This window comes from Atractosteus spatula, chromosome 1, assembly GCF_055471065.1.
Source record: "Atractosteus spatula isolate fAtrSpa1 chromosome 1, fAtrSpa1.hap1, whole genome shotgun sequence".
NCBI classification, from domain to species: domain Eukaryota; kingdom Metazoa; phylum Chordata; class Actinopteri; order Semionotiformes; family Lepisosteidae; genus Atractosteus; species Atractosteus spatula.
In genome coordinates this window covers 77,706,072-77,720,083 of record NC_142706.1, presented here as the reverse complement: position 1 = coordinate 77,720,083, position 14,012 = coordinate 77,706,072, and the positions used below count along the sequence as shown (strand labels likewise).

Sequence of the window (14,012 nt, the reverse complement as noted above, 5' to 3'; positions counted from 1 at the left end):
TGACATCTCTTGTCACCGGTGTGGGCTCCCAGCTCTGGCAGGCAGCCTCCACTACAGGTTTTCTCACGGAAACCCTGTCTCTGACACACTAGGATTGCAAGACGTGTCCCGAGTTCATGCCTCCTCGTTTGCTACGCTCTGCATGCCTATGGCCCCCTGCTTTATGGAGGCAGCTGTTACAGAGCCTGATACAGGACTGAACATTCTTTACAAAAAGGTGGAGATTTTATTCAGTAACTTCCAAACAGCGCTCATACTGTATATCCTGTATCTCACTCACAATCTGCAAGAGTTGTATTCATTAATTCTTTTAATGACTGGTATACAAGTGAAATTACCTTTGTGCTGTGAATCTCTCTCTCTGAGGCAGCCGTGAAAGTTCTTGTATCATGGGTGCCAAGCAGATCCTTTTGGTCTGGGTTTTACTGACCAGGTCCAGCCTTGCTTAGCTTGTGAGATCTAATGAGATTGAGCTAACCCGGCTGTTAGAATTTCTATCGTACTCTGATAGGGGGGCAGCCCAAAACGCTGCCACCTCATCATGTGAGGGTGTCCCGGCTAAATTCGTAATGAACTTGTAGGCATGACAGTGTCCAAGCTAGATATTCATCAGGAGTAATAAATCAGCATTAGTTGATTCCGAGCACGATGCTCTGCTCAGAAATGGGTCTCACTGTGAAAAAGCACAGTGTAACACAATAGAAGCATCAAAAGGCTCAGTGGACCCTGTTCTGCTGAGATAGTTTCTAGTGCACAGGGTTCGCAGTAAGCTGAAAGTAGAGGAAGTGGTACATTCTGTATTAAAACAATCTTAAAGTGGAATTAATCTGTAAATTCTGTGACTCTATTGCAGCTCCCAAGAATGTTGTATTTTTTTTAAACTTTTTTGACAATTGTCACTGCAGTTCATAAGCAAATGCTTTAAACAAGGTACTGTGGGGGTGGTTTGCTAAAACTGTCATCTAATGCTCAGTAACATTGGAAGAATCCAAGTATAAGTAACTTCAATCTGAACAGAAACAGCCCTGTGTGTCTGAGGCACCTGACTTGCTTAGTTTGTCACCTCAACCCCTACAGTCATGTTCTTTGGCTGCTCCCTGCAGTTCTGCAGCTTCTTCACTAACTCAACTGTCAGAGCAATTAGGACTCTCCAGACTGTCAAACTGGGACAGCTGTCCTCACTTGAGCCTGTGCTCCAGCAGCATCAGTGCTCCAAAACTAACAGCAGAATAAGTGGAGCCATACCCCATCTCTGCCAGCAGGGGGCGAATGTCCCTGAGCTCTGTGAGAGGGGACCAGGATAGAGGTGTGCACTGCAACCAGGCAGGAGCTTGATGCTGTGTTTTACAGTACTCTGTTCTAGTTTGTTTTGGGTTTTTTTTGCTGGAAAGCTTAGAGAGGTTTAGCAGAACCATTGTGTCCATAGCAATCCAATATAAAACTTAATTGGATGTATTTTTATGAAAGTAGATTTGTTGCTGAAATGTTAGGTGAAGATAAAGTACAATATAGTTTGAGAAAACACACTTTTGTTTTATGGGGGAGTTCCTGTTTTTTTCGGTTTTCCTGGACTGTTGACTGACCAGAGGTCAGTTCGAGGCAGAGACCAGGGCGGGAGTCGGGGTGGCAGATACCTCTGTTGTACCCTTCGTGCTGTTCCCCAGCTCTGTACATGGGCCCAACACCCACTGCCCTTAGCTCTGCTGAAGCCAGGACCAGCTCCTACCTTGTGCCTTGTGAGCCACTGCAAACTCTTTTCCAAACTAGACTGAGAACTAACAACAAAGCACTTACAGCTGCTGCTCTTCTAGGACAAGCCCTCAGTGCACAGAAAGTTAATTATTGGTATTTGCAAATAGACAAGGTCTTTAGGAAACACATTTTTGAATGTGGCCTAATAGCAGTAATTGGATTTTTGAAATTGACAAATTCCTAATGCAAGGAATTGTATGTGGCCAATAAAGTGATCTTATCTTATTTAAATTTTAGTATTAATAGACTGGGCTTGTAGACTATTCTGTTTGATAAACCTGTAAGCCCACACAGGGCTATAGTACAGTAAATTACAAATACAGGAGCATTCACTCTTTGCCTCTTTTCAGTGCTTTGGCTAATTTTGTTTTTTACAGTGGTTTTAGCTTTCTAATCATTTAAGGGTTTTAATGTCACCAATGTATGTCACATAGCATTTATTTTAATTATAGAGCTTCCTAAAATATGGAAACTTACTTCTAAATGACTTTAGACACTTTAAAGGTGATGTGTGAACCTCATCCTAGCTGGATGCTAGGCATTTCGGTGTGTCAATATGCATGTGTGAGCTGCAGATGAGTAATTTAGCAAGACCTCTTCAGGTTCGGTTGCCTGTGTGACTCTTTGCAGGCTCAGAAATGTAATGAGAAAACATGTGCAAATCAGGAGAGGGAGTTTATCTGCAGGAGGAACAGAACAATGTGCCTTTGAAGGGGACTGATTGTCTAGGGTGCTGTCAGGAGCCGGACAGCGCTCACAATGAATGCTGGCAGGTGTGGGAATACCCTCAGGGTGAGCTATAATAGAGAGCCAAAGATGAGGTGAGCCGCTGTCTCTGCAGGCGTTGGCCAAAGTGCCAACGCTCAGTTAAGGCATATGGGTCAGCTGTAATAAAGCCTAAGGTGGGAAATGTCTTGCTATGGGTTCACCTTCTTCCTTTCCCTTGCATAATCTGCGCCCTTCTCTGGGTTTTGTCTAGTTCATCCGGCACTCGGAGATCAGTCCTGGGATTGTTCAAGGTGTCTTCAAGTACAATAGGTCAGACTAGTGCTGACAGGATCAGTTAATGAAACAGCAGAGACCAAAGCCAGAGGGAAGTGCCAGCATGTCAGTTGTAATAGAGTGTTGTGTGTTTCAGCACGCTTCATCTTGAAGGCTGTCTGAAGGAAGTGAAGGTGTGAGTTCCTCAGCCTGGTCACGTGTCAAACTCCCTGCCTCTTGTTTGTGCAGACTGTGCCCAAGCCCATCGCCCTGGAGCCCTGCTTTGGGAACAAGGCCGCTGTGCTATCCATCTTCGTCAGACTGCCACGAGGGTCAGGGGGCATCCCCCCTCCAGGGCAGTCAGGTGAGCTCCTCTGTGTCTCTGTGTCCATCTCTGTCTCGCCTACGTCTCTGCTTCCTCAGCCTGTCCTCTCTCTTTCTCTATCACTCCTGCGTTTGTCTTTCACCTTACAGCATTCAGCTTCTCCCTCCTCCCATCTCTGGGATTTAACGTCTAGGTTTGGTTCTCCTTCCCCTATTCCCTTGTCTGCTGATGTCTGTCATATCACACTCAATACACGTGGGTTGACCAGCTCAGCCCCTGCCTGCACTGATCCCTTTCTGTGCTGACACAAGACACGATCTGCCCAGCTCAGCAGAGCAGTGTGGCGATGCAGAACACCTCTGGATGCTTGTTACCAGACTAGTTTTACCTTAATCATCTCCAGTCGTCCTGACTTTTACAGGTCAGGAGCAGAGCTCTGCTTCTTTCCTGTGTCCCAATCTCAGATCGCTCCTTTTTTGGTTCCTGAGGAGAGACTGTGGCAGCAGGCTAAACTCAATTGCAGCATCTGCTCTGTTTCCTGCTGGCATAAAAAATTCCAATGTTGTCACTGTGTCCTAACACTTGATGCAGCTAATGGCATTCCTGAGAACTTGACAATGTGTTGTAGGCATAATGAAGTTCCTGTAAAGGCACTCTAACAGGGATGTTTCTCAATCATTAAGGTCTGGCAAGGAAATTAACTTGTTACACTTTGCTCTTTATTAAATTTGTGGGAGCATGTTCTGCCTGCCATCCATAGCTTAAACACAGCAATGAACTGTTTCATATGCAGAAGAAATATGCTCATAACTGCACTTTTGGCTTTTTTCATGTGAAAATTAAGTTTTGGATGAAAATATTTTTTCCATGTGATTCCAAAACTCCTTTTTATCTTTTTATATTTTAATAGGTTTGATCTTGGAAAAGGGGTATCAGTATTATCTTCATTTGCATCAGTTAAAAATTCAAGATTTAGAATAAAATTTTAAATCAGTGGTGTCATGCATTTCAAGCCTTTACATAGTAACACCTGCTGTCTGGGATCTGCAGACTTGGAACAGTCCAGATCGGTTTTCCCTTAGGGTAATACTCAGTCTGTTTCCCTTGATACAGGTCTTGCTGTTGCCAGCGCCTTGGTGGATGTGTCCCAGCAGATGTGCCTGGCGTACAAGGAGAAATCAGGAGCCGTAAGGAACCGCAAACACCAGCCCCCAGCACAGCCTGCCACCTGTATCTGACCTGCACCCTGTTCGGAGCCACACCCAGGGGAGGGGCCAGGCCCTGTGGGAGGGGTCGGATGTCTGCATGGGAGGGGTTTGGGAGGGGCCTGGCCTGGGGGGGGCTGTCGGCTCCTGTTCTCACTGGGGCTGCGAGTTCACTCACAAAGAAGACGGAGGAAACTGTGACTGCAGACCTGGCCCACAGACACTTGAAATCCTCTCCAAGAATGAAACACAAGGGGGACAAAAAGGAAAGTCCAATTGTGAAGCTGTGTTTAGGACATGACTCGCAGCAAGTTCACACTGCAGTTGATTGGGCTGGTTTCCATTGGATGGTCCTCCCCCCTGGTATTTTTTTCCCTTTTTTGTTTTATTATTTTATAAACATCATGAAAAAATGCAACTTTGTTGGAAAAGGTTTTGCATATCATCTGCTTACATGCCTTGCTCCCGTCTTCTGAAAAAAAACACAAACACAAACCCTGATGGATCATGTTTGTCGTGTGTATCACGTGACACCCGTGTGTCATGTGTGTGTCATGTGCTGAACTCTTCTGTCAGAGCATGTTTCTGTAGCTTACGTGAACAAGGAGGGCTGGGCAGTTTGCCACGTGGTCTGTAGGGAGCTGAGGGTGAGATGGGGCTCTGCTCAGGGCTGCTGTGTGCAGGGAGGAAAGCCCTGGTTGAGCCACGCTGAAGCTGCAGTTCTGGTCTCCTTTGTGTTTTTCCAGAATACTCTTTATCCCTGTCAGACTCGATCACGATCGAGTGTGCTGCAAGAGTCCTGCCTGTTTCAGTGCAGATATACTCCTCTTATTACTGACAGCAGTGGACAGAGTAAGGACTTGCGCTCCAGACTGCGCCACTCATCCTGGCATGAGCTCCTGCTTGTCTTGAGGCATGTGAGAGTGGCTGAGGAGTCTGGTGGAAACTGGTCCAAACGCACACGCGCTGAGTCTTATACTTCCTCCACAGACGGCCAACTTGGAGCACTGTGACTGCTAGGGCTCTGCAAGTCAAGAAGCTGAGATAACACAGCTGTTAACCCCATTATGAAATATAAGGCAGTTTTGTTTAGTGAACTGTGTTGTGTATTTAGGAGTTGAAAGACATGGTGGAGCATTTTTCAAAAAACATTCTTTCTCGTAGACCTGGTTTAAATACAAATTTCAGACCATCCACCAGAAGAGAATTAAAAAACCTCTTGGTTAGTGGTCAGTTTAGTGTAACAAGGGCTTCTTCCTTCTTCAGTCCTGCCACTGGCAGCTGGCAGGATGTTTTGATTTAATGTAGGCCCCAGACATGTTTCAGAAACATGCATGTCCGTGTTATTAAGGAGGGACACACTTTGTCCCAATACATACTCACAGATTTTTACATTGCTTCCGTGGTTGAAAGTTTTTTTTTTATTTATGTCTATGTTGGTTATTTGAGGTGTTATAGGTGATTTAATGCCATTTTGAGGGATATAGAATCCCAGATATTACAAGACAAGATATAGCTTTAGCCTTTGAAGTCTTGTATTTCCCTTGTTACTGATATACTCAGAACGTTTTTGTTCTAAGGCTGAAAATTCAGTGCATTTAGAGTTGTTTTTTACCCTTAAGCTGATTATTAGTCTTCTTATCTCACCACTGCGGAGCTCTGGTGCTGCACGATGAGTTCCTGGTGCGGACGGCTGGCCTGGAGGGTCCTCAGTCCCTGAGGTCCCAGGAAGCGACACGGACACAATCTGACCTCGCTGTCGCCCCACAGGGATCTAGCGTCCAGCCGCCCTCACAGGGATCTAACAGGCAGGTGGAAGGAGCTCCTTGGGTAGGAGCAGCAGGATCCCCTGTCACACGGACTGCGGCATCACACTCACAGACGCATTTCATTCTGGGAAAAGCACTTACTGTCTGGTTTGGGGGTTGTGTTCTGTCCAGCCTGCATGTATTGTATATTTTCTTATTGAAAATCCTCAGTACAGATGGTTCTGATAGCTGAGTCTCAGCCTGTGTTTCAGAGGCCAGGTCTGTCTTTGATGCAGCTCTTGCTCTGGGCTGGTTCAGAGCCTTGCAAGGTGCTGCTCTGTTGAAACGCTGATGGGTTTGTACTCTTAATTGCCAGATTTTTTCAGCAGGGGTCTTGGAAGCAGCTGGTGAGCTTGTGGAGTCTCAGCCTTTAAGACCGTACTTTTCAATCCTGTTTTAAAAGGCACGTTTTGACCGGGTTTTCGTCACCAGATTTCCTCCATGATAACAAAAGAAAACCATAAAATCAAGTCATTTCTTTTCTAAGCTCAGGTTTTACCCCAGCTTGTTCTTTTATGAGTCAATGAGTATAGGAGCTGTCCTTTGACAGGCTGCTAAAATGAAGTAATTTTTTATGTTTGTGTCGTTATTGATAGTTTCTCTAAAATAAAGATCACTCTTTAAATGAGAAGAAGCTTTTTAAGCTTTCAGTTAACTGGTTGAATACTTGAGGTCTTTCATCTCGAGCCATGAAATTCTTGTATTATAATCTGTAATGACGGACCAGATTTACGGTATCTGATCAAATGCTTCTGTAGCTTTATGGATTTGCCCGCTTCAGAGCTGCTGTAGGTCTGCGCTGTCCTCTGTTCCAGTGGGAACATTCAGCTTTCTCCCCCGTGAGTGCGACAGCACTTAAGCTAGTGTTGCCATGTGAGGCGGTGTCTCGGACCTCAGCCCAGCTGTGAAAGCTGTTCTGCCCCACCTGCAGTTCTGCCTCTTGCTCACACACCTGAGGAAAATTCGGCAAAGCTTTCACAAAGTGAATTATCCGAGTTCAGCACTTGATCCCTCGTGTATGTGTTCCCTTTAGTGTTATGCTCCCATACCATTTCTGTTTTTTGTTTTTACTAATTTAAGGATGTCTTAACTTATCACAATAGTAAATGTGAACATTTGTTTTGTTTTTTTCTTCCTTGTTTTCCTTTACAGGTACTAAAAGAAATAAGTCTCTTTCAGAAGGACTAGGGTAAATGGTGTTTGCAGTGTTCTGTGATCTTTAAGAGTGATATTTTGTATGCTTAGAAGCAAGAGGAGTGAAAGAGGAATGCAGGACACATTCAGGCTGTTACAGATTTCCTCAGTCACTTTGCACAGCTCATCTGATGTGCCTTGCTGTGCACTCTCTGAAATCAGAAACCGTTTTTCAAAGCATTTTACCTCTCTTTGTTTCTTCAGAGAAAAAGGGAAAAAAAAGCATTTTGAACTTAAGAAAGTCCCAGATTTTATTTGTAGAGATCTTCTGTTCTTTGCCCGTTTTTAACTGTATTTGATTGAGCAAATTATTTGTGTCGAATCAGAAAGATGTTTTTGAGAAAGGGGACCAGCATATTAAAGAAGGACTTTAATTTAGCTCATATCACTTATTCCTGTGAATACAGATCTGGTGAAAATGTGTTAAAGGGGAATGTATTTTGTAACTTACACTGAGCAATTTTTATGGCCTACTCCAACTTCAGTTATAAGGGTATAAACCATATCTGTTTCACACAGGTGTGGTTTCTGTGTGTTTTTTGTTTGAAAAAGGAGACGTTACGGATCTTAATGGGATGGAAAAATGCTTGGCAGTTGCGCAGATTAGCAGAAAGTGACATTTCTGCATGAGCACAGACCCCTATATGTTCCTTAAGAGCAGTGTGATCTTTAATATACTGTAACACACCTTCCCTGCAGGGTGAAGAATTAATCTACATCACAGTCCTGTGAGTTGCTTAGGTGTTTTCTATTCTTCGTGTTATCCGTCTGTAATGTACTGAAGTGCTTTTGTTGCTCATGGTTCTTGCTGGAATTCCTGTACTCTGGAATAGCCCATGCAGTCAGATGGGAAAACAAGGCCTAGCTTATACACATCTGTAAAAGAGATCACATTATGCTTAGTCTTTGGGGAAAAAAAGAGAGAAATCTTTTATTGCTGTCTGTGCTTGGATGAGGAGTCAAATCAGAATCCCAGCCTGCTGCCTAGAAGGCATGGCCACGTGTCAGTAAAGACGTGTCCAGTGTGTCCCTGTGGCCACGTGTCAGTAAAGACGTGTCCAGTGTGTCCCTGTGGCCACGTGTCAGTAAAGATGTTTCCAGTGTGTGGAATGGAAAAATGTTTGGCTGCATTTCCGAGTTCAGAGTGGCTACTGTGTCCAGTGTCATCAAGTGGCCAACAGGCTGTGTGTCCAGAGTGATTATATGTTATACTTTCTCCTTCGCTGCATCTCTGCCATCTTTGGCCCTGCAGAGAGCACTAGGTCATTCATTTCCTTGAAATGCTTCACACATTTAGTGGTTTTACAAATTTGTTCAATGTGTGCATTTTTTTAAATCATGGATTTCTTAAAGCAAGTATTAAGTGTTTCACAGCAATGTTAAGAACAATGCCTTTGAAACAGCAAACCTCTAGCACAAATACACTATTTTGCGGGCTATGTTGTCTTAACATTAAAATACCCATATACCATTTTGATTAAAACTGTAATCTGAACTGGGCATTACTGTGAATATACCAAAAATCTCGTTTCTTCCCCCAGATTGCAGGGATACTTACCACTTTTCTGTTCCATCCTGTAGTGTTGTATCTGAAGTTGAAATGTCTTGGTTTTATTTATCACTGTATGAAGAAACCAGTGCTTTATTGAAAGAAGTATGTTGTCCATTTTGTTTTCTTTAAATGTGACAAGCCAGTCACTTACCTCAGTCCTTCACCCACACAAGACTGCAGAGGCAAGTTAGGAGCAGCATTGAGAGCTTTTGCAGAAACCGACCTAATTAAACTATGAACAGAATCCCATTGAAACAGGACTAAACACAGGGTTTGAAGACCATTTTCAGTGTCTTAAAAGTGCTCCATACTTGCCAGTTTTGTCATACCAGGCGTGGCTGCAGCATTGTCCATGGTGATTTTAAAGGATAACTGAAGATAAGCTGGTGAAATGTAAAACTGCAGTTTGGTTTGGTGTAATTGTGAGCTGTTTCACTTTCGCCCTTCTCAGTAAACTGTTAGTAATGTTGAGAGGATGGGATCGTGCACAGTGTGGAAGGGCTCTGGAGTGTCCCACCTGTGCGCGTGTTGGGGGACAGAGGGGGGTGATGGGAACAGCTCCCTCATCTCTGTGATTTTGTCCAGCCCCGAGACAGCAAGGCACCTGTTGGAGGGGTGTCAGAAAGAGAGAGAGAGCACTTGGCAACGAGGGAATGCTTCTCCAAGCCTGGCGTTCATCTCGGAAACCTCCTCGTGGACAAAGTCAGACCCAGCAGAGACGCTGTGTCTTTCCTCTCTGGGGTTTCTGTCTCATCTGCGTTAGTGCCACGCAGAAACCGAACAAGTAGTCTGTTAATATGTACAATTTAGCATCTATTGCACTCTTTTGTAAATAACGAGAAAGTATTGTAAACTGTTTCATTGCCAGGAGAGTTCTCTTTGAAAAAGACAACAAAATAATATTTAAAAAAGGAGATTTAGCAATCTATAGGAATGCACTTTTTTGGTAAACAAAAGTGAGTAAAGAATTTTTTTGTATTTAAAAATTAACATAAAACAAGGAATGAAAAGAAATTAATGTTAGACCTGTGGATCTGAAAACAGACCCATCTACTACACATGTAAATAGCGAATGGTATAGAGTTTTGGTCTAAAATAAAATGTAAAAATCCTGTTTGGTCTCTTCATTTTCTTCAATGGTATAAGTAAAACTTTCTGGTAAGACCATACATTTAGAACTTCCAGTGAGTGAAAGATATATTTAATTTTTATTCTTTTATATTTCTAAAAAAAACTTTAATAAGCTGTGGGACAAATATTAATATTGAACATGTTTTCATCTCGAGATGATCAAGTATAGCAGACAAGCCATTTGGTGCTTTGCAGTTTGTTACAGCACAGTGATTTTAACACAGCAGGTTAGTTGAGGGTCATTTCAAGCAATGGAAAAATGGTCAGGAGATATAAAAAAGTCTGTCCTTTCTAAAATAAAGCATTTGAATCTACAGCTGGCATGAGATGCTTGAACGCTTTTAATCATTTTCATGTTTGTATTTGAAAATCCATTTTGTTCGCAAAACAATTATGAAACCCTCTCCTTTCCCAGTGCCCCTAACAGACCTACTTGTTGCAAGCAGATGAATCGATAGGATCACGCTTCCGGGTCCCCAGCAGTGTCCCAGTGATTCGGGAATGACCCTCCAAAAACAGCACTGTTATGCCGAATGGGAACTTCAGATGTAATAAAAGTCTTTTGAGAAATGAAGAGGTTACCTTATCTGGCATTTCATTTAGAAATCAAAAACATACAACGATGAACTTTTCTTGGTCTTGCTACATTCAGAATGCCAAATGTAAAAATAATTTTGTATTTGCATTCCTAAGCGGTTGAATTTATAGAAACCGAATTATGAACTGAAATCAAAACCACAGCTCAGTAGCAGAATAGTGTCAAAATACAAATGTTATTCCAAATGCATGTTGCTTCTGTCAGAAAAATGCAGTTAGTTTAGGTTATCCTGCAGTGGGAGCTCCGAGCTCTATTATTGACTAAGTGAAGGTGCCATCACCCTTTCCCACACATGGTGTTCATTGCATTCTACCAACTCTTCAGTAAGCGGAGAGGATTCGCTGTCCGAAAGAGTTTAGCTTAATGCCTCCAGAAACATCTGCTAGTAATGTCTTTACTTTATACTTATTATACACAGGAGTATAATCTGCTCTTGCAGGATTTTGAAATGTCTGACAACTTTAGAGAGCAGAATTAAAAGAATAAAACATTTTAGAGTGATTATGATTTCTATGGATCTGGCATTTATCTCTCTAATGATAATAACGACCATTAAAACTAAAAGAGATAAGCATCTTAGGACTTGGCTAATTTGAAATCTCCAAGGTTTGTTACATACTTTAATAAAATGATGCTGTATCTCCTGATCCACTCATATAACAGCATTATAGTTCTGCACATGGCTGTGTTTGTTGATGTCATGTTCAATCGGTTATAGTTGGATTCAGCGCAAATATAAAATCCAAAGCGTTTAGTGCAGTGACACTGAAGTGACTATTTATTTGCAATCTGGTACCCAGTGCTAAGAGTAAGTGGCAGAGGTGCTGTGCCTGGCAGTGAACAGCACGTCCATCTCCCAGGGCTGCTGCTTATCTGTCTTCAGGCAGATTATGCGTCGCTCACACTGTGTGTCACAGGGAGACAAGAAAAGACTTTCAAAATAAACCCTGATCGACAGATGTTGGAAATAACAAGAAACAAAAGACTCGACAGTCCGGCTGCAAGAGCATCATGTCCCAGATAAAACCTATAGGGAGACATGGCAAATACTGAACTGGGGCTTTAGCTGAATAATCTACTCATGCATCAGTATCAGAGCTCTGTAATTCTGCAAAGACACTAGCTGTGGCTCCTTGGTAGTATTGATCGACTCAGAGGAAGTTCCTGATAAAAGATGTATTATCAGTTGTAATTTAATCTTAGCCCTCAAGAGACATTGATTTTGTGGCTTATGCTACAGCGGTGTACATCACTTAAGTCCGTGTCCTCTGATTAGGTCTGTGGCACTATGGGTTTGCCCTGTATTCACCTGGAATTGAGATCAGTTTCTCCACATTTTTAATGAACGCCCAGCCAGTGAAAATGGAATGCTTCTGAAACTGGAAACTGGAGGAGTTAAGAGCATTTTGCTGCGTGATGTTCATGCTTGTCTGCAAGTATAGCTAGAAGATATGCAGTTGATTTGACTGACAAGCAAAAGAAACTGATAGTCGCATAACAGTTAACATTCAAATAAATACCCAATTAGGCCAATGGATCCATCTATTTCAATAGCCCTTGACATGTACTCTGTGTTTTTCATGTACAGTTTTACCCTGTGAGAGGAGAAAAGCTTTAGCTTTGTTGGCCTAGGTGGGAGCATGTTCAAATAAACAAGGGGTTTCTGCAACTAATCATCCAATATGTTGCTCTAGAAAACTCGATTTTAATGGACTGACTAAAATAGAATATTGGGTCATGTTAGCTCATCATGTGAGTATATTGATTAGTTAATTGATTAGAGTTGCATTTATATTGCACTTATCCTAAAGGATTCCAAAGCACTTATCATAGAAGACCTGATTCACCTTCTTGGGTGACACAGTTCCCATTCTGCACCTGCAGTCGAGTTGCACAGAGGATCATGCAGAGAAGTGGGAAATCACTTCAGTAATTGAATTAACTTCAGGAAGGGCAGATGGTACAAGATGAAGCCCACTGTGAATTTGTTCAGGACGCTGCGATTAATACCCCTGCTGTTACAGTGTCATGGGATTGTAGTAACCAACTGAACGGGTCATTAAAAATAAGCACATTCAAAAGTCAGGACTTGGGTCTTCTGGAGGACAGCCCCCTCATACATCACAGTCTCCCCAGTCACCACACGGGGGCGTTGGATCAGAGATTCTGATCCAGTATTTAGTTGGCCACACTCCCTTACAAAAGCCAGAACACCTGATGTGTTTTCTATTTCCTGTAATCGTATCATTGCAAGTGTTATGACCCCAAGTGTCTAGGGGTAAAAGGGTGTAACATTTAGGATAATTCTTTTGGAAGCAGGTGGGTTCTGGTGAGGGACTAGGAAGCGTGATGAAGGTGGGTGTAAAAGTGATGATTTTAAGTTGAATAAGTGACTGGTAAGACACAATAACACACAGGGGTAAGGAACTAGAGTGGTGCCAAAGAAAAGAAAATAAACAAAATGGAGCTGGCTAGGAAAGTGAGGGAAAGCTAACCTGACTACAAAAGAAAACCCGAAACACACGGTCTTCGGCATCTTCAACGCCCTAGCTAATCTCCACTGGCTACCCAAAATCATACAAGACAAAATGGCACTCACCCGTACGAAACTAGTGTGTCCAATACAAAATCAACTAAGTGTGTAGAATGTACCCAACCACCTAAACTAACCTTATACACAAAAGTTCACACAAAAACACGTGAACTAGGAATACAAATAAGGGAAAAATGAGAGTTATCAATAGGAACAGGGTACAAAAGAGCACAAAGGTTGAACATGTAACACATTAGGGCAAGGTAATGGCAAAACAAGGATAAACACAAACAAATGAAAGTACAAAGAAACAAACAGAAACCAACAAACCAACAAAGCTGAAGCAAAAGCGAAGCGATAACCAAAGCAAAATGAAGCAAAGCAAAACCAAGCAGGACCAAAGTCAAACAAAAGGCCTCTTCCGTCTGAAAACCTCCATGTTATATACTGAGAGCTGATTGAAAATGATGTCATACGGAACAGTGGTGTAATGGTGGGCCAATGGGGAAGGGAGAACAATCAAAGGTCAGCAGTGTGGAACATAACAAAAAAACACACACAGACCACACACTGGGACTTAACAGCAAGGAATTCCGAACGTCCAGTGCTGCCCAAAAGCATCAGGACAGTGATGGCTTAATGGGACTTTTACTATAACTCATGAAAAATGGCATAATAACATGCACAGCGCAGTCTTTTATTTTTAATGAAATCAACTAATTTCTATCTTCTTGGGTCAATTAAACACACTGATACTGTAGTGTTAAATATGTTGAAAATTGAAAAAAATTGGGGGGCACCTGGCTGACCGGGTTTAGGCTCATAAAAGGGCTGTGAACTATGAAGAGCCCATCAACCTGCTTTGACTTTACTGTTCGGAGTCTAAACTGCCTAAACTGAAATATATAATATTTAAAAGAAGGGTGCTGACAG

The 14,012-nt window shown here is 42.6% G+C and overlaps 1 protein-coding gene across 1 annotated transcript in view; it reads left to right on the top strand.

The window, feature by feature from the left end:
- atrn (attractin) overlaps positions 1 to 7,236 on the top strand; it is a 161,190-nt gene extending 153,954 nt beyond the window's left edge. Inside the window, exons 28-29 of the mRNA XM_088919947.1 lie at positions 2,983 to 3,097; positions 4,172 to 7,236. Coding sequence (XP_088776073.1) covers positions 2,983 to 3,097; positions 4,172 to 4,296 — 240 coding nt within the window. The 3' untranslated portion in view covers positions 4,297 to 7,236. The remainder of the gene's footprint in view (positions 1 to 2,982; positions 3,098 to 4,171) is intronic.
- Positions 7,237 to 14,012: the final 6,776 nt, after the last annotated feature.